General features: G+C 54.5%; 2 protein-coding genes across 10 annotated transcripts in view; one reads left to right on the top strand and one right to left on the bottom strand.

Moving 5' to 3' along the window:
* Positions 1-7,653, bottom strand: part of AP3D1 (adaptor related protein complex 3 subunit delta 1) — a 42,683-nt gene extending 35,030 nt beyond the window's left edge. For all 3 annotated transcript variants that reach the window (XM_088179209.1, XM_088179210.1, XM_014884392.2), the window contains exon 1: positions 7,170-7,653. In XM_088179209.1, coding sequence (XP_088035335.1) covers positions 7,170-7,265 — 96 coding nt within the window. In that variant the 5' untranslated portion in view covers positions 7,266-7,653. The remainder of the gene's footprint in view (positions 1-7,169) is intronic.
* A 12,355-nt stretch (positions 7,654-20,008) lies between these two features.
* DOT1L (DOT1 like histone lysine methyltransferase) overlaps positions 20,009-20,431 on the top strand; it is a 77,657-nt gene continuing 77,234 nt past the window's right edge. For 5 of the 7 annotated variants that reach the window (XM_088179205.1, XM_088179208.1, XM_088179207.1 and 2 more), the window contains exon 1: positions 20,010-20,337. In XM_088179205.1, the coding sequence (XP_088035331.1) occupies positions 20,257-20,337 (81 nt within the window). In that variant the 5' untranslated portion in view covers positions 20,010-20,256. Of the gene's footprint in view, positions 20,338-20,431 lie in introns of all 7 variants that reach the window. The other 2 variants (XM_014884389.2, XM_014884386.2) reach the window with 2 other exon arrangements.

The following is a 20,431-nucleotide window of genomic DNA, read 5'->3' as shown; positions in this document are numbered from 1 at the left end:
CACTGCCCCCTTTCTGGTGCAAGCACTGTGAGATCACAAGACTCCTTGGCCAAACAACACAGAGGAAGGAATGTAAAAAGTCAGTTTACAGTTTTTTCTTGTTAATGTTTGCTGAAGTTAACACACACCAAGTGAAATCTGGCATGATGCATGCACACATCCATCTTAAAGTGACTAATAAGCCAATTAAAACCTTTGAACCTTATTCTAAAAATTCAGAGAAATGCTGTCTATGGAAGTACTGTGCATCAATTTCAGGGCAGATACCCAACCCCAGACCAACCACCACAGCCCCTTAAGGCACTGCAGAAAAACACAGAGGATCTTCTGAGCAGGTTTGCAACACAAAGATTGGGTTTCAGGAAAGAAACAGCTGTAGAGTTGCAGCTGCTTGTCCAAAGTGACTCCAAGCACGTGCAGCATCTCTCCAAGCACTGGGGTGCTCTGGCAGTCTCCCATGGACAGCTCCTCTTTGGTGGTTTACCCAAAGACAACTCAGGATTTCACACTGAAATGCCCACAGAAGGGCACCAGTGCAGGAGGCTGGAGCTATACGAGCCATCCTGGCCCCCTCCCAGGTGGGCAAGGCCAAGGTCACTGCTGGCACCTTGGCCATCAGGAAAGTGGCAATCAGCAAGCCCCAAACACCAGTAAATCAGTAAGCAGGCAGCAGCAGCAAGGGTCAAGAAATGTCCCTTAATTATCTCCAGTCTGATCAGCCTCTTAATATAAGCACATCTCCAGTCTGATCACAGCATTTGTTAATTTAATTGCATAGCAATTAAACAATCCTCAGGGGTCTGTGCTGTCTAAACCATATCCAAGCAGACAACTTTTAAGCCTGGAGAGATACATCAGATAAAAGTGTTCATCCTTGCAAATACAAGATGTACCCAAAGTTTTATTTTTACATTACTATGCAAAAAGTTATGCAAGTGTTTTTACAGTAGATTTTTCAACTTGCTTGTTACAGCCATCTCTGCAGTTTCAGGCTGTGGTAAAGGCAGGCTTCATTAAAGCACGTGCTTTTTGGATGCATAGGAAACAGTCACTTCCTCCTAAGGAACTAAAGTAGCTATTGTTGCTGAGATTCAGATGACTGAAGTAGTTCAGAGAGAAACAAAAAAAGCTTAATGACGTATTAATACTAAATAAAAATGTAACACTGAAAATACTACAAAGTTCTCACACTGATTCATGCACAGCTGTGAGTACTTTGCAGTTACAGAAAGGTAAGGAGGACAATGAAGAAAAAGACGGTTCATGGCCATTCCTGACTTCTTAAATTAAGCACAAATATTTGTGTCATTAAAGTAAGTTTGTTCACCTCCTCCCTGCTGTACAATCACACCATTCACACTAAATAAACATCCACTCTTAAGGCTGAAGCTGATTAACACAGGGATCCACTTGGGGCAATGTATTTTATACAGCTTTGCCATAAAGATTGAGCCAACCAGAAGAAAATTTCAACATTCCACAGACTCCCTCCATTTATACACCTTTCAACATGGGAATTTCTCAGCAGAAGTCGTCAGGTTTGTACATCTAGGTCATCATAGAAATAACAAAAAAAGAAACAACTAAGACAAAACCAGCACTCAGCTACGGGGTTTGCAAACTGACTGCTCAGCCACTGCTGGGCAGTGACTGAGGGGGAGCTGGTAGGAGCCAAACATTCCTAATACCCAGGTACACTCAGGGTTCAACAGGGCTCACTTATTTCAGCTACCTTCAACATTTGCTTCTTATTTTAAAAAACCCACTCAATCACCTTTCTGAGCTACTAACACTACCACCAACAATGTTATTTTCTGCAACTTTTACTCTATTCAAGTATTTTTCTGCTTCCTGACACCTGGATTTTAGCAGACTCCCCCTTAGATGATGAAGCATTTCAATTTCTCAGTGTGAATGATCAGCAGATTTTAATAACCTAATGAACACAAATGCTTTCCTGTAACCAGTCCCATGACTCAGTTCTTTCTGGTGCCTGTCATGTAATGCTGCCCTTCACAGGGCACAGGAACGGGATGTACTCCCAGGAACAGCTCCAAGGGAAAACCTGAAGGTGCTGCCTGCACACAAATGGAATCACTAACCCACAGTGCAGAGGAAGAGGTTTGCAGTCACTTTCACGGACACTGATGGCAAGAAACCACACAAAAAAAAACCATTTTCTGCACTCAGCACCAGGACAAAGAGCTGCATCAAAAAGCACCAAACAAGCAACTCTGTGCAGTTGATCACAGTGCAGAAATGTAATCTGTATCCATATTTTACTTTGATTTTTCTGGCTGTTTTTGCCCTGGCCTCACTAAAGGTACAGTGGATGGTTGGTCACTCCATTTCTTCCTCTCCCCAGACCTGCCTGGGCACAATATTTACTTCCACATGTGCCAGTGAGGATCTGTCTGGAGTGTTTCAAACCCTCAGCAGAGGCAGCTATAAAATGATCAGGACTGGGAACAAAGCTATTATCCCCACTTATGCCACAGTCAATTAAGTAATATTTAATAAAGGAGAAAGCAAGAAGCAAATGAAAGGCAGCACTAATGCAAAGGCTCAGCTGCTGCTGCCTGTAATCACAGGAGAAGAAGCCACATCTTGGCTCGTGTTCCATGCTCCAGGCTCTCTGTGTCCGTGACACAGCAGGTAAGACAGGACACTGTCACACCGGACCCTGCAGGCCAGTCCCAGACTGGGCTCTCACCAAGTGGTGTGAGGTCCTTATCCAGCCCTCTTTGTGTATTGTTTCTATTTCTGACTTTGTCTTTTCCAGTGATTCACACACACGAAGAATTAACAATAGCAACTCTAGATCCACTTGGAAGTGGGTGGAATAATGAGCTGCCTTCAAAGATATCAACACGTATATGACACACAGTAACTGATGGAGCAGCAGTGCCTGAAAGAGCTGTCTGTCATCAATGAACTGCACTGCCCAGCAGTTGGTTTGTTCTTTCAGGCACCAACAAGCTGTTTAGCTTCCTCAAAATTCCCTGATTATGTTCAATCCCACATCTTTTACCATCAAATACTAATCCTGCACCAGTGGCTGCTGCAAGGCTGTCAGAAGCCACAGCATGAGAAGGCCTTTGGCCTCGCTGGGGACAACTCTTCTGAGCCCAGAAGAGTTTTGTGATATGAAAAGATTCCTCCAAACTCCCCATATCACTGTTTTGTCTGAGAATGTGTCAGAGAAGAAGCTGGAAATCAGCAGTGGAACACAGCAGCTCTTTACTTAGGGGGAAGAAGCTTTTTTAACAATACAAGTGTCCTGTCCTCAGGTAACACTCAGTAAGCAGCAAGAAGCCACTGCCAGGTTGGAAAGCCCGGGCTAACAGTAAAACACACATTTCACAGCACGACACACAATGCTCCTCCCATTCAGCATTGTATTAGTCACTGAAATTATTTTTCCCAACCAGCAGCACTGATTCCTCCTTTCACTCTTCCAAAACAGTTTAAGTGTAAACCAGCAATGAGATGCTTATCACCCAACACCACAGACAGGAAAATGTGAATTTTTCAATATGATTTTTCCTGAAAGTATCGATTGCCAAAACCACGAAGGGCTAATCCTGTCACACACAGCAGAGTCTCTGAGAAAAGAAGGGGACAATTTTCTCACACTATAAGTGCACAGATATTTTGCACAGGACTTCTTTGAATCCCTCCCCTCTTCTTAAGTGTCCTGCAGTAAATCAAAGACACCTGAAACAGAGGCTACTGTCTGAATGAGCCCCAGCATACTCATTAATATCTGTTTCTGTTACTTTACAATTTCAATTTTATAAAGGAACATCTCACATCAGCATCTGACAGGAGCTTCCCTGTTGGGAAAAACAAACTTTTAACTGTGAATGAAAAACACTGTGCAAGGGCCAAAGAGCATCAAAGAATTATCCTGCCCCTTATTACACACTTAGGAGAACAGATATAATTTATCAGTTTGGACTGTCTTGGCAAAAATCCAGTGTACTTTAACAGCCTACGGTACAAGGCTTTCCTCTCCTGAGCATGCTGTGGAGCAGATCCTGAAGCAGTAGGCACAAAGTGGGAGAAGTTCCTCCATGGCATACATAACCACCTAATAACTGCTGAAAAACACCACTTTCATTAGCAAAAACATTCCTCTTCCAAACGAAAGGGAAAGAATGAGGTATTGGAAGTGAAAAGGCAGGAAAACGCAGTAGGATCAAGTTTGGCTTTGAACCGGTGCTGGGGAACACCACAGGACTAAAGCATGTGTTGGAAAGTAAACACAACGTGTCAGAGCTGGGCAGGAGCTAATGCTGCTCTGCCACCTCATTCCTTGCCCACAGAGCCTGCCCTGCAGAAGGACAGTGCAGCTCCAGTACTCCCAGAGCACTGGGAATGGACAGAGTGAGTGTGCACGGAGCAGAGACTGTGTTAACCTCCCCTCTCCTACCTCACAGCCTTAGGGAAGCCCATCCCTTCAGTTTCAGTGCTTTAAACTCCAAATAAATTGGTCACACATTTATTGACACGGAATTAACACGCTGCAGAGAGGCTGTGAGAGCCACGAGCTGAGGAGCACACAAAACTCATCAATAAAGAGATGTGGCCTCCCCTGCCTTCAGGACACCTTGGGATGTGAGATTTAGGGTCACAGCAACACGGGAAGAACACAGACCCATCAAGCAAGAACACAGTGTGGCTGTCCAAGAACTGCTTTGAGAAACCCACTGTGAACTGAGTGCCAAGCACTGGTACAGCCTCGATGGGCTGTGACATACCAGATATGATCATGAGGTATCCACGTAAAAAGTGGAAAGGAATAAACCTTTCCATCTCAGCTCTACCAGGAGAGACTGCCCAGAGAGACGAGGGAATAAGTGACTTTTTCCAGGTGATTAAATTACAAAACACAAAACCTCAGACATGTAAATAAACGAGCCTCCTGCAAAAAGCACAAGTAAATCAGAAGTCAAAACAACAGTCTTGCCTTCATTTTTCTTCATATCATTGCTATTTAACAACCACAGTAGCTCCTTTCCAGAGACAACTCTTCCTGGAGAAACTCCTGTTGAGCCAAGACCAACAGCCAATATCCTCCCCACTAAAGCACACTATTTTTTTTTAAACAAATTTCTTTTTCTGAACAGGATAGAGTGCCTGTCTTAAGCTTAGACACTTATCTTGAGACACAAATGTTGGTTGAGCTACAGCACTAGAGCAACATTTAACATATACAATGGACAATGGAAGCACTGTAGGGAAAAGAGGAAGATTTTCTGCAGTTACTTCCTCTAAAACAGCATTCTGATTTTGTAACATCACCTGAAAATTACCCAAGGGCCCTGGTCACTGCTTGGGAAGCAGTGAATCCACACCCAAAAGCTCAACAGCAGGTTTACAGCTCTCTCCAGCTGAGCCAGGAAAAAGAACAGTCCTGCACTGTTTGCAGCCACTCTCTGGAATTAAGAAAAATGTTTGAAGGATTCCCAAACACACAGGTTTTACCAGTGCAATGTCTTAATCAGCTGAACACATCCTGGTTTGGTCTTTAATTTATATCATCGTGAGGATATAAAAAGGAATTACTCCTATAGTTATCTATTTCAAAATCTCACCATTAGTACTCCAAACTGAGGAGTTTAAAATCCCATCATGCTGCAGCCCAGCTGCTCTGCATTGCTTTGACCACACTGAAACCCAGAGCATGCACATATCCGAGTAACAGCTCCCTACAAACACACAGAGCCCTACAAAATTGCCCAAGGAGTGTTTTTTCCTAACTCCAAAGTGCACCAAAGCCAATACATTTTAACCATTTCTTGTCACAAACTGAGAACAAGCTCAGTGTGCCTTGCAATTCTCTTTATGAAGATGTTTGTTACAAAATTATTTTGGAAAGGACATTCAATTCTTCTCAAAGAACTGGTGCCACAAAGGCCTGGACTTTCACCAGGAAGATCCTAAGGGGTTGGACAGCTGATGAAAACACTTTCTGTCCTATGCACAAAGGAATAAAGCAGATTTACTAAAAAAAGCACAAGACATAGGGGGGGCTCCATAAGAATACTGCTGACCCGCCCTGGCAGAACACATTAGGCTCATAAACTCCATACAAATTTGCTGTTGCCACTTCATGGTGTTCCCACATTTTCAGGGCACTGTACAGCAGCCCTGCCTTCCTCTGCCACCAAACCAACACCATAAATTTCACATATGCTGAAATAAATTGGATTCAATGCTCCTGATGAGTCCTTTTCAACCCAGTATATTCTGTCATTCTATGAAAAAAAGAAGTTTCCCAGGTATGCTCACTACCCAACAACCCCATGTCCTATGCACAAGAGGCTTCACAGAGATTTTGGAAGCTGCATTTTGTGTTTCAGTTCAATAGCACCAGCAAGGAAGATCAGTTTTCCTAATTCTTCATTTAGTTACAACTTTTCCAGAGGCTTTTGGTAGCTGATACTAACTCCACAGCAACCCCCCAATACACCAGCAAAGCCCAGCTGTTAGACCAAGAAAGTTTCTCAGGCTTCATGAGTTACTTGAAGATGAACATAAATGACATTGGGGCCCGTTACTTCTCAATTACCATGTGACACTTCACTGTGGAGTCTCACATAACACGTTCTTGATGACTAATTATTTCACCTATACTAATTTCCTGATCACGTGCTTCTCACACAAGAGTGGATAACAGACCAACGCAGAGAACTGATTGCTGCCTAGAAAAGCTCTGAGAGAACGATATTTTAGTGAGGAGATACCAGGCATAAATGATCTGAAAGCTGAATGAGGAGTTTAGTTCTTCTGTATAACAGCTTCAGGGTGAAGAATAAATAGGTAACTACAGCACGTGACTGTAGGGCTGGAGAGGAAGGAATTCCTCTACATTATTCCTCCATAATAATAATGTCTACATTGGTATATATATATATATCCGTATGTATACCAAAGATCTCAACACCACAACACACTGAATGGAAAGGTGAGAACCAAGCACGACCCTCCCTTATTAACTCTCGTGCTCACCCAGCCTGCCCCTCCTGCCCCACACCCCAGCGTCACCTTCCTCGTTCTGACTCCCGCTTCCCCCTTCCCAAACCAACATTCCCTTCTGAGACACGGCCCCAGCGGACAGCGGTGACATCTCCGGGCCGCAGCGCGGGGAAGGCTCCCCTCACCTCATCCTCCTTGTGATTGCGGATCCCGCGCACCAGATCCTGCAGGTTCTTGTCAAACATACGGTCGATGCTGCCCTTCACCATCTTCAGCGCCATGGCGGCGGCGGCGGGGCCTGCGCCGGGCTGAGGGGCCGGGCCCGGCCGGGGGGGCCGCCGCGGTGCTGCTGCCGCTCGAGCTGGGTGAGAGCAGCGGTGCCGGGGCGCTCACATGCCGAGGGGAGCGGGAGGGCACGGGCGGAGCTGCCCTGGCGAACGAGCGGGCACGGGCAACCCCGGCCGCAGGCGCAGCTCCGGGCAGCGCTGGAGATCCGGCACCGACAAAATGGCGGCCGGTCAGCTGAGGGCTCGGCCACGCCCCCGACATGGCCACACCCCGACCGACCGGCCACGCCCCTGGGCCAACACCGGCCGCTGTGCCGCTCTCCAGCCCCGCCCACTCCGTCCAGGCCGCGCCTCCGTCTGGCCACGCCCCCGGAGCGGCCCTGGCGCTCCCGCCCGCCCCGCCGCTCTCCAGCCGCGCCCCGATCACCTCGGACACGCCCCTGAAGGGTCTGGACGCGCCTCCTGACCCCGCCCCGTCTCGGCTGCCCGCCTCTCTGCTCTCCAGACACGCCCCCTCCCCTCTGGCCACGCCTCTGACCCCGCCTCGCGTCACTGCAGCTCTCCAGCCCCGCCCAGTCCTCCCAGACCACGCCCACACCAGGAGCCCGTCACGCCTACTTCAGCATAACCACGCCCACTCCTCTATAAAGCCCCGCCACTCCTCTCAGGCCCCGCCCACTCGGCCCCTCAGGAAGATGCAGGCCGGGGGGGAGATCCTGCCCCCCTCATCCCATGGGACGGAAACAACACACGAGAGAAAAACACAACCCTGCAAGCGCTTGGAGCAAACACTGAGTGTTTAATGAGCTGCTGGACCTGAACTAGAGGCCAAGAGGCCAGTGGGATCTTGGGCTGTGTTAGGAGGAGCATCGGTGGTCGGACGTGGGAGCTGATCCCGCCCCTTCCTCAGGCCTGCTGGGGCTCAGCTGGAGTGCTGTGCCCGGCTCTGGGCTCCTCGGGATCAACGAGACATGGAGTTCCTGGAGTGGGGCCCGTGGGGCTGTGGACATGGTGAAGGGACTGAAGCATGTCCCGTATGAGGAACTGCTGGGAGCTGGGGCTGTTCAGAGACCCAGGTGAGAGAGGCCCTCAGCCCTGTGTGTCCGTGTCTGCAGGGAAGGTCAGAGCAGGGCCCAGCAATGGCACCAGAGGAGCGGCCAGGAACCGATGCCCAGGAACTTCCACCTGGACATGAAGCAGAACTTCTTTGCTATGCAGGTGACCAAGCACTGAACAGGCTGCCCAGGGAAAGTGTGGGCTCTCCCTCACTGGGGATATTCCAGAACCATCTGGACACAATCCTGTGCCCTGTGCTCTGGGATGGCCCTGCCGGAGCAGAAGGATGGGAGCTGATGGCCCAGTGTGGTCTCTTCAACTTGAACTGTTCTGGAGTTCATCCCCCCCACCCTACCACAGCCACGCCACTGCCGCCACTGCCGCCACTGTCCCAGCACGGGCCACGCCCCCGTCCTGGGGCCACGCCCCCGTCCTGGGGCCACGCCCCCGTCCTGGGGCCACGCCCCCGTCCTGGGGCCACGCCCCCGTCCTGGGGCCACGCCCCCGTCCTGGGGCCACGCCCCCGTCCTGGGGCCACGCCCCCGTCGGGCGCTCCCGCGGGTCCCACGTGGCAGAGCGGGCGCGCGCGGCGGGGACACGTGTGGGGACAGGGGAATACCGTGGGAATAGGGGTCCCTCCGTGGAAATGGGGGTCCCTCCGTGGGGATGAAGGTCCTCCCGTGGGGAAGGGATCCCTCCGTGGGGATGGGGGTCCCTCCATGGGTGTGAGGCTCCCTCCGTGAGGCTGGGGGTTCTTCCATGGGGATAGGGGTCCCCTTCATGGGCCTGCAGGTCCTTTCTGAGACAGAGTTCCTGCATGGGGCCAGGGGTCACTCCATGGGTCCGAAGAACTCTCTGTAGGGATGGAGACACCTCCACGGGTCTGCAGGTCCTTTCTGGGGCTGAGAGTCCCCCATGGGGTCAGGGGTCCATCCACAGGGATGGGGATCTCTCCTTTGGGATGTAGATCTTCTGTGGGGCCAGAGGTGCTTCCATAGGGATGGGGATCCCCCCAGGAGGCTGTGGATCCCTTCATGGGGCTGCAGGTCCCTCCATGGGGTGGGGGTCACACAGGGTGGGGCTAGCAGAGCTCCACCTCTCCCCTCTGCCCATGGGTGTCAGCAGTGGCTGCACAGCCAATAGAGCCAAATTTTGGGCCATGTCTTTATTGGGGATGGAGCTCCACAGGCTGCCACACCTGAGCACACACTAAACACCATCACCCACTGCCCCAGTGAGCAGTGTCGGTGTGAGAGAGCTGTGACAGGTGACATGATGGGTGATGGCCAGGCGGACACGGAGCTTGGTGGGTGTCCCCACACATGTGGGCACAGAGTGGGCAGGGGTTCAATGTCCCTGTGACCACAGCTTGTCCTCTACTCATGTTCCCAACACCCCTGGACGAGCCCTTACCTGTTGGTGACATATCCCCACTGCAGGTGGGTGGTGACAGGGAACAGGAGACAGAAAACAAAATGTACAGGATCTGCTTTCCCACCCCACCTTCACCATTCCAGCATCAGGGAAAGGAGGGAAATAAACAGAAAGTAGCTTGCAAACAAAAAGGAGACATGACCTTGTCAAGATCCACCTGGGATTCTGAGCCGCTGCACAAGAGGGGAAGGAAAAGGATTTCTCTTGCTCCCAGTGTTTTTTTCTTTGTTCTCTGCTTTCAGCCTGGGCTTTGCAGCCTGTTTGTGTTGGCCCCGGGGCAGAGAGAGGAGCCCGGGGTTTGTGTTGGTTTTATTCAGAAATAGCTGCACACATCAGCCCCTATGCAGGAGGTTTCCCTTTTTAAGGGAAAATGTCAAAGGGAAGAGTTAGGTTTGCTGGAGTCCTCGTGGTATGGAGAACATCCATCTACCAGGATGAGGCTGTGCTTGGGAAGGGCTGGCTGTGCTCATCTGTCCTGTCACTGTCCCCTCCACTGTCCCCCTGCCTCTGACTGGGCTGCTTTCTGTACGGATCCCCAAAAACCTTGTGAAAATCTCTTGTTTTAACCCAGTTTGCAGTGGAGCTCAGCCACTGTCACAGTGTCATTTTGTCACACCATCACACTGTCACAGCCTCACACCCTCAAGACAGGGCCAGGCAGGGAAGCCCAGGCAGGGAGACACAGCACCCTGGGGTGTGGGAACATCTACAAATGCATTTGGACCCAAGATTTGATCCCTCTCGACTAAATTTCCAAGGATTTCTCCTTCTGAGGCAGCCTTAGTTCAGCCTTAAAAATTGAATTTGGGACACAATTGACTTTTTTCACTCTTCTTCCTCTGGAAGGAGAGGAAGGGTTTGGAGTCCTCATATGATCACCTTTAATTAAGACCATTGCTTTAAACCTAATTGCTGCCATTGGTGATACCTAAATCTTAAAATTCCCTTTTTCCCAAGGTCTTTCTTGGCCTTTGCAGCTCAGATTTTAATTTTTTTTTTTTTTAATAAATTACGCCACCTCCTGTTTTCCCTGTTGCACTTACGCAGGCAGCATTCCTGGGGAAGGAATTTTCCCACTCCAGCTGCATCTCCGGCCGCTGACATCCCTAAGGAATGCTGTGCCTTGGGAGAGCTCTGTGACGAGCTGCTGAGTCCCAGTGTCAGTGGGAAAACACAGTCCCGGCCATCACATCCCTGATGGAGCTGGGTCTGAGCTGCTCTTTGCTTTTTCCCCATAGCAGCGCTTCCAAGAGCTTTCCTCCCATTCCTGGCACTCAGAGCACTCCGTGGGTTTCACACCCCAGCGAGGTTTAAAGAGCTTGTACTTGGTTGGGTTATTTTAACTGTGATTTTTGTGTAAATTGATTTGAAGGAAAAAAAAACAAAACATGAAACTGGGGCTGTGCAGCCTCCAGGGGTCCAGCCAGGGCTCCATGTCATGCCATGACAGGATGTCCATTTTGGAGTGCTCGTTCTGGGGTGCCCCTTGCCTGGGTGCCCATATTGGGGTGCCTGTGTTGGAGTGTCTTCGCCAGGAATCCCGTGCCAGGATGCCCTTTTTGGGGTGTCCCATGTTGGGGTGTCCTTTATGGGACACTCAGAATGGGGTGACTGTGCCAGGGAGCCCTGTCCCCAGGTGACAATACCGGGGCACCCATTTTGGGGTGCCCATATTGGGGCACCCCATGTTGCAGTCCCCATACTGAGGTGTCTGTGACAGGATGCCCATTTTGGGGTACATGTGTTGGAGTGTCTTTGCTGGGATGTCTGTGTCAGATCGCCGTTTTTGGGGTGTCCCATGTTGGGTTGTCCTTGACGCTCAGGATGTCGTGACTGTGCCAGGGTGCCCCGCCTCCTGGTGACACCAGTGGAGTGCCCCCATATTGCAGTCCCCACGCCGAGATTCCCATTTTGGGGTGCCAGTTTTGAGGTGCTGGGCAGCCTCATGCCCCGGTGTCCATATTGGTGTGCTGATATTGGGGTGCCTGTGTTGGAATGTCTTTACCGGGATGTCCATGGTGGGGTGCCCCTATTGGGGTGCCCACATCCGGGTGCCCCATGCCGGGGTGCCCGTTTTGGGATGCCCCTATCGGGTGCCCTGTCCTGGGGTGCCGTTGTCGCGGTGTCCGCGTTGCCCCGGCACAGACCCCGCTCCGCCTGTCCCTGCTCGTCCCCGCGAGGTGGCGCCGGCGGCCCGGGAGAACCGGGGGGACACGGCGGGACCTGCTGGGACTGGGGACACGCGTGGGGACCTGCCAGGGCGGGAACACGCGTGGGGACTTGTGTCAGGACGGGGGACACGCGTGGGGACATGCCGGGACGGGGACACGCGTGGGGACCTGCCAGGGCGGGGGACACGCGTGGGGACTTGTGTCGGGACGGGGGACACGCGTGGGGACATGCCAGGGCGGGGGACACAGCGGGACGTGCCGGGACGGGGACATGCGTGGGAACCTGCTGGGGCGGGGGACACGAGTGGGGACCTGTGTCGGGACGGGGGACACAGCGGGACCTGCCGGGACTGGGGACACACGTGGGGCCCTGCCAGGGTGGGTGACAGGGCGGGATCTGCCGGGGTGGGTGACACTCCTGGGGACCCATGTCGGGGACAGGGAGCGCGCCGCCTTTGGGGGGCGTTAGGGGCGATGGATGCCCCGTGTTTGGGTGATGGGTGAACTGTAGCTGGATGGGGGCGGGGGGTTCCCCACTGGGCACCCGGTTTGGGTGCCGGGTGCCCCCTGTGTGGGGCTGGGGTGATGCGACAGTGCTGTCTGGTTGTGGGTGATGGGTGACATTTGGGTGCTCACACTGGGATTATGGGTGACCCAGATATGGTCCCACCCCCGCATTAGGGTGTGGGTGACGGCTGAGCTGTGGGGTGGGGCGCGGGGGCAGCCGGTGTCTCCGCGGGCCAGGCACGGGGCGGGACACGTGGCCAGCCGGGGCTGCGGGGACAAGGGACCCATTCAGGAGGCTCCGTGTGCCGCGGCTGCCTTCGGGCGCTCCGGGTCCCAGGCGGCTGACTCGGGTCTGGCACCGCTGCACGTGCGGCTGGCACGGTCCCCTCGTCCCCACCCAGCCTGAGCCTTTGTCTCCCCACATCCCCTCCTGAAACAGGGGCGCGGGGTTGGGCGCAGCAGGGATGGAGCTGTCCTGGAGCGGGGATGGAGCCTGAGGGTTAAACACCCGCCCCGTGCTCACAAATTCCATCTAAGAAAATCTAAGAAAATGCTTGGAACCGATCCCAAACGATGCCACATTGGAGCGGGCCGGCCAGGCAAGGTGGAGACTGGGAAGAGCTCAGGGCCAGGGAAAAGCTGGGTACTTCACTCCCTCTGCCTGGGAAATGGAGCCAGCATGTCCCCAGCCCTGGCTGCCCCAAACAAGGGGGCAAAAAAAGGACGAGAGAGGTGGCAGGCAGCAGGGGGGACAGCCCAGCCCACCCATGGGACCTGATTTGGCCTCTCTGTCCCCTCTGCTAGGGGCCAGGGCAGGGCAGAGGCTCCCTGGATGGCACCAGGGGCTCTCCAGAAGCTCTCCAGCAGTGTGGGGTTAGACACAGCCAGGGCTGCACCATTGAGCCCTTCAGGCTCCAGCCCAGCCTAAAAGGACCAAATTGGGTTTGTTTTCCCCCGGCAAAGCAGAGCTGACGGCAGCCCCCAAGGGCTGGGTGGGAGGGAGCCATTGTGTTCCAGTGAAAATATTCCTGGTAACTTCCCTGGGATTCAGCAGGTGACTCCTCTGCCATCCGCTGTGCCTGGCACAGGCACATAGTGTCCCTGGATTTGTCCCTGGATTTGTCCACCTCGTTCCTTGCTAAATCTGGAGCTCTGGCTCCTCATGTACAGTGCTCCCATCACTGTGTGAGGAAGGCTCCAGCAGTGGCAGTGTCTCCCTAGGGAGACAAAGCTCCCAAACTGGGCTCAAACCCAGTTTGAGACCAGTTGAGACCACTGCCAGGACTAAAAGGGAGACACTGACAACCACAAGTGCCTTTTAACCCGCCTGGACTTCCACTGGCACCAGCACGACTTTGATGCCTCACCTCCCCCTGGTTCTCAATACCAACAGGACTCCCAGTGCAGACGAAACTGTTGCATCCATTTGTTGTTGTGGCAACTGCAGCCAGAGCATCCCTGGAGAGATTTGGCCCAGAGAGTTGGCAGGACAGATGGAAAGGACAGACGTTGCTCCATCATGTGGAAGCAAACTCCCTGGTGCCACGCAGGACTGACCCCAAGAAATTAAAGTGGGGCTTGGAAAATTGCACGTGGGGCACTGTGCATGAGGGAAAGGAAGGTTGTGCTCAGCCATGAGAGCAGGGTGTTGGAGCAGGGAGCTGACTCCATCCCTGGGGCTATGGACCACCAGCATCCTGCCCTGCCACTATGGGGACTCCAATTGGGATATTTAATCTGATGGGAACAAACTTGCCTGCATTAAACTGCCTCATGATCCAGCTTGTTATTGTCAGCCAAATTGGGTCAATACTGAAGATGAGCTGTTGCTGGAAGGCAGGTTGCACATCAGAGGAGCTGATGTGCTCCTCAAGCCCCTGTGCCAAGCACTGGCCCTGCCCGAGGGTCAATGGACACATGAACACAATATAAGCTGACCCCACAGCCCAAGGGGAGTAACCCCAGTGTGGGATGAGCTCCAGAGATGCCTTTGCAAGTGTTTTATGCACAGTATCAGAGCACTGCTTGTGCAGTGTCCTTGGTGCATTAAAGCCCTCCCTGTGTCCCCCCATGCCTGCACAGCTGGGTCCCCTATTCCAAGGGATCCCTGACTGGGGCTTTGTGGGAGCAGTGGTGGGACTTGGGAGCAGCAGGGCAGGAGGGGCTGTGCCAGCTGCCTGTGAGCATCAGCTGCCCACTGTACACTCTTGCCAGGGAAAAATCTCTTTTCCAGTGCTACAGGAGCAGAGTTGTGTGCACAGAGCTGTGCAGAGCTTCCCCGTTCCTCCCTATCCAAACTGGTTCAGCTAGTGGTGGCAAAAAAAATTCAGCTCTGAATTGTGCCAGCACAGAGTCAGGATCTGCAGCAGGACCAGCACATCTGGGGAGGAGATGGGAACCTCTCCCACCACAAACCTCCACACCAGGGAAATCCAACTGCTACTGATTTGGAAGTGGATTCTTGATTCTCTAGAAAGGCCAGTGCTGCAGGTCACTGCCTGGTATCCCTGGAAAATCATTGCCCTCTCAAACCCTGGCAGCACCCGGCGTGTCCTGGTGCAGCACTGAGAGGAGCTGCAGGAGAGCACAGGGTGAATGGGCAGAGAATCAGGGAATGGTTTGGGTTGGGTGGACCTTAAAGCCACCAGTGCCATGGCCAGGGATATTTCTCACTGTCCCAGGCTGCTCCAAGCCCTGTCCAGCCTGGCCTGGGACACTGCCAGGGATCCAGGGGCAGCCACAACTGCTCTGGGCACCCTGTGCCAGGGCCTGCCCACCCTCCCAGGAGGAATTATTTCACAAAATCCCATCTAACCCTGCCCTCTGGCAATGGAAACCATTCCCTGTGTCCTGTCACTACATGCTCTGGTCAGAAGTCCCTCCCAAGATTTCTTCTAGACCCCCAAGACACCCAAAAAAGCAAAAAAGCAAAAATCCAGAGCCTGCCACGGGGACTGAATGGCTCCCACGTCTCAGGGATTCTCACATCTCTCAGGGGCCAGTTCAGCTCACTGAACCAGCAGAAAACAGGGCATTGCCCTTCCTTGCTTCCTTGCTTCTTCCAGATGTAAAACTCAGAGAAATCAGTGAAAAGATTCAGGCAGGTGCTTCAAAAATGACCCACTCCCCACTACCTGCCAGGAGACATCATTTCCAGCACTGAACTCTTGCATGGTGGCCAGATGGTCGGGATTCATCTGGGAAATCCTGGAAGCTTCCATTACTCTTTATTAGCAGCCCAGGAGCCTGCTTGGGCCACACAAGGACTTGGACGACAAACTGATTAAAGACCAACCTAACGAACTCAAAGAGAATTCTTTAAACGGAGCCCGCTGTGCCTTGGAGAACTCCTGCCATGTCTATTTATTTAAATTTAATGGAATTTTTGTGGTAAGCTAATTAAAAATGAATTGATTATTTAAGAGGCAGTCAGAGCAGTTTAAGCACTGCTGACTTGATGATTTTAGTGTTTTCCTTAGAAAAGCTTATGGAGCTTTCTGCACATACAAACGTTTAAGGGGGAGAAAAAGGATAGAAAGAGGGGAGTGGATGAGTTTGGAGCCGGCCTTGGAGCAGTTTCTGGATAAGGGAGCAGCCATGGTGACAGGAGCAGGGGTACATCCCAGCCCCCATCACAGAGCTGTGCAGCTGCCCCCAATAAACAGCTCCTGTCTGTGCTGAAAGCAGAGACCTGTCAGGAAATCCAGGTGTTAAATAATGTACAAAATCCCTCTGCAGGGAATGTCCCTCTCTGGCTCTGGATGCATTTCAGGCACGGTGCGTTCCCTGCCTTCCTTTGGAGCACAGGGCCACAGGCAGTGACCCCAACCACGGTGCCAGTTTTCAGCCCAAACACTGGATGTCTCCATGCCACATCTCAATCCCAAAGGATTTGCAGGGCTTCACTGAACGCAGGAGGCTTTGCCTGGCCCTGGAGCCACATCCCAGAGCAGGAGCAGAGTGGATGTGATGGCACCAACTCAGGGGCACCAAAGCTGAGCTCCACAGCCCCCAACCTCCCCAGCATGGCTGAGCCACCTCCTCTCCAGCAGGATAAAAGAATGATGGGATTAATAAACTGGGGACAACAGCCAGGAGAGCCAGATGGCAAAAAGCATCCTGCCCCAAGCCGTGTTTACTTGTCTTTGGCTGAGAAAGTGAGGAAGCACAGGGGAAAAGTTCCCAGCCCACACTGGAATCTCATGGCAGCAGTTCCCAGCACCAATTCCACACCAGTTTGCTGGGGAAGGACTGGTTTTCCTTCCAGGTGCCATCTGGCTCTGCTGGACCTGGCTGCAGGTCAGAGCCTGGGTTCAGCCATGCCCAGGTGGGCTATGGGCACCTCCTCAGGATGCTCCTGTCCCACAGGGATGCTCATCCCCAGCAGACACCGGCTCCCAGCTGCTCTTCCAGCCCTCAGATGGAACATGGCAGCTGGCATGGTGTCACTGTCCCCTGGACCCCCCTGGACCCCTCTGGCAGTGTGGTGTGAGCAGATGTGACAGGGAGGGTGTGGGTGCTGCGGTGGTGCTGGGTACTCTTCCCTCAGAGTGCAGTGCAGGATGGAAGGGCTCCCAGATGTCCCTGCATCCCAGAGCGGAGTGGCAGGGTCCCGGCATGTCCCCAAAACCCAGGGCAGGCACACAGATACCCTCGGGTCCCAGAACAGGGTGGCAGGGCCCCCAAAATGTTTCTGTAACCCAGGGCAGGGTGGCAGGGCAGGATCACAGGGCACTCAGATATCCCCATGCCTCAGGACAGGGTGGCAGATGTCCCTGCACCCCAGGGCATGCGCATGTCCCCACAAGAGGGGAATTATCACCCGAAAGAGTGTGGCGGAAGCTCTGGCTTGATTTTATCGCCCAGCTGGGCACCTACAGACATGCAAACGGTATCACCTTGCCCTGCGGGCACCTATAGACATGCAAAATGCTCTCACTGAGCTCATCACCGGCCACTATAGAGATGCAGGACGGTGTCACCGCTCCCAGACCCCACCCAGGACACTTCCCGGTTCTGTCGCTGCCCGGCTGGGGTGCACTCAGTCCTACTCCCAGGTTACACCGTATTGTAAGGCTGTAGCTCCCGATGCTGCTCTCGGCACCCAGTGCTTGGTCTGGATGGAGCCCACCCCCATGTACCTCCATGCCCGTGTCCTCCTGTCCCGTTGTCCCCGCTGGACACTGCTGCACACAGGGCTCAGCTCTGCTCCCCCATGGCAGTAAAACCCCTCCCTGGAGCTGCGTGGAGCCCCTTGCACAGCCTGGCACACACGGCCCTGCACAATGGGGACACCCCATCTGTCCCCTCCGTGTGACACGGCCCCCATGATTGTCACTGTGACCTGTGGTGCCAGGCAAAGCTCACACGTCCTTGTGTGCAGACTTTGCACCAGGAGCCACATGGGCTTGGGGGCTTGGTCCAGTGACCCATGAGTGCAGCCTGGTCTCACACGACTGTGCCAGCCCTGTGCCATCATATGTGTGCTGTGTGCCATCATGTGTGTGACAGCCCTGTGCCATCATATGAGTGCTGTGTGCCATCATGTGTGTGACAGCCCTGTGCCATCGAACATGTGCCAGCCCTGTGCCATCATATGTGTGCTGTGTGCCATCATGTGTGTGACAGCCCTGTGCCATCATGTGCGTGCTGTGTGCCATCATGTGTGTGACAGCCCTGTGCCATCATGTGCGTGCTGTGTGCCATCATGTGTGTGACAGCCCTGTGCCATCATATGTGTGCTGTGTGCCATAATGTGTGTGCCAGCCCTGTGCCATCATATGTGTGCTGTGTGCCATCATGTGTGTGACAGCCCTGTGCCATCATGTGCGTGCTGTGTGCCATCATGTGTGTGCCAGCCTTGTGCCATCATGTGTGTGCCAGCCCTGTGTCATCATATGCCAGCCTTGCACCACCACAAGTGACCCAGCCCTGCAAGGCCACATGAATGTCCCCTGGTGCTGTCACATAGAGGGTCCCACCTTTGCCTTGCCACATGTAGGTGGCACCACTGGGTGCCATATGCCACCCTTGCTGTGTCATGACAGGGTTCCAGCCTGGCACCTCCCTGTACACCTTGTGCCAGCCCCATGCTGTCACACGGAGGGTCCCAGCCTTGTGCTGTCACATGGGTGCTCACCTTTACATAGACCCTGAGTGCCATGGCCACCCTCACCCTGTCTGACGTATGCCATGTGTCACCCTTGCCCTGTCATATGTGTGACAATATGGTCTAACTCCCATGTGCCACCCTTGGCCTTGTCACATGTGTCTCAGTGCAACCCATTCTGCTCCCATGTGCTGTGTGTCACTCTCACTCCATCACCTATGTCACACCACAGCCTGTCCTGCTCCCATGTCCCACCCTCTCCTCATCACATATGTGACAATGTGGCCCGTTCCACTCCTGTGCCCATGTGCCAACCTCGGCCTTGTCACACATGTCATGCCACAGTCTGTTCTGCTCCCATGTGCCATCCTTGCCATGTCACATGTGTCACACCACAGCACCTCCTGCTCCCACGTGCCACCCTCACCTTGTCACATACATGGGACAATGTGGCTGGTCGCTTCCTGTGCCCGTGTGCCACCTTCTCCCCATCACACACATGTGACACTGCAGTCCATCCTGCTCTTCTTGTGCCATGTGCCACCCTGACCCTGTCACACACGTGTCACATTGCAGTCCGTCCTGCTCTTGTGTGCCATGTCCTGCCCTGGCCCTTTCACACGCCTGTGACACTGCAGCCTGTCCTGCTCAGGCGTGCTGGGTGCCACCCTGGCCCTGTCACATGTGTGCGACACCATAGCTCGTCCTGCTCTTGAGTGTCAGGTGTCACCCGCGTCCTTGTCACACGCGTGTCACACCGCAGCCTGTCCTGTTCTCGCGTGCCGGGTGCCACCCTGGCCCTGCCACACGAGTGTCACACTGCAGCCTATCCTGTTTTTGTGTGCTATGTGCTGCCCTGGCTGTGTCACATGTGTGCGACACCATGGCCCGTCCTGCTCTTGTGTGCCAGGTGCCACCCTGGCCCTGTCACATGCGCACAACACCATGGCCCATCCTGCTCTCAAGTGCCAGGTGTCACCCGCGTCCTTGTCACACGCGTGTCACACCACAGTCCGTCCTGCTCTCACGTGTCGGGTGGCACCCTGGCCCTGTCACACGCGTGTCACACCGCAGCCCGTCCTGCTCTCACGTGCCGGGTGGCACCCTTGTCCTTGTCACACGCGTGTCACACCGCAGCCCGTCCTGCTCTCGCGTGCCATCCCCGTGTCACACCGCCCTGTCCGGGGGTCTCGGTCCCCGTCCCCTCCGCGCTCGACCCCCGCCCGCATCCCGCGCGCGGACAGGAGGCGGGGGGGGCTGCGGGTGCGCGCGCGCGAAGGGGCGCGGGAGCGCGCGCGGTGCGGGGGCAGCTGAGGACAGGGGGGAGGGAGGGAGGGAAGGGAAGGGAAGGGAAGGGGGGAGGGACCGCGGGGCCGCGCCCGCCCCTCTCCCCGCCCGCCCCCTCCCCGCGTCTGTCGCGTCGCTCGGGCCCGGCCCGGCCCGGCCCCGGCGCCTCATTGTGCTTCGCCTCACGCCGGCCCAAGATGGCGGCGGCGCCCGAGAGCCCCGCGAGCCGCCAACGACAATAGAGGGAGGGACGGGACCCGCCGCCCCCCCGGCACCGGCCGCCCCTCCCCGCCGCTCCCGCCGCCCCCCGCCCGCCGCACCGCGCCCACGCCCCCGGCCCGGCCCGGCCGCCGCACCCCGCCCCGGCCGGCCCCTCTAGCATGGTGCGGGGCCGCCGCCGCCTCGTCCTCCGGCTGCCGACATGGGCGAGAGGCTGGAGCTGCGGCTGAAGTCGCCCGTGGGAGCCGAGCCCGCCGTGTACCCCTGGCCGCTGCCCGTCTACGTGAGTATGGCCCGGCCCCGCACCTGCCCCGCGCCCTGTCAGCGCCCCCGGCCCTGCCCCGGCCCTGGCACCCGCCGGGCGATCCCTCAGCGCC

Source organism: Sturnus vulgaris, chromosome 26 (assembly GCF_052056855.1).
Source record: "Sturnus vulgaris isolate bStuVul1 chromosome 26, bStuVul1.hap1, whole genome shotgun sequence".
Lineage (NCBI taxonomy): Eukaryota > Metazoa > Chordata > Aves > Passeriformes > Sturnidae > Sturnus > Sturnus vulgaris.
This window is presented reverse-complemented; position numbering and strand designations above follow the sequence as displayed.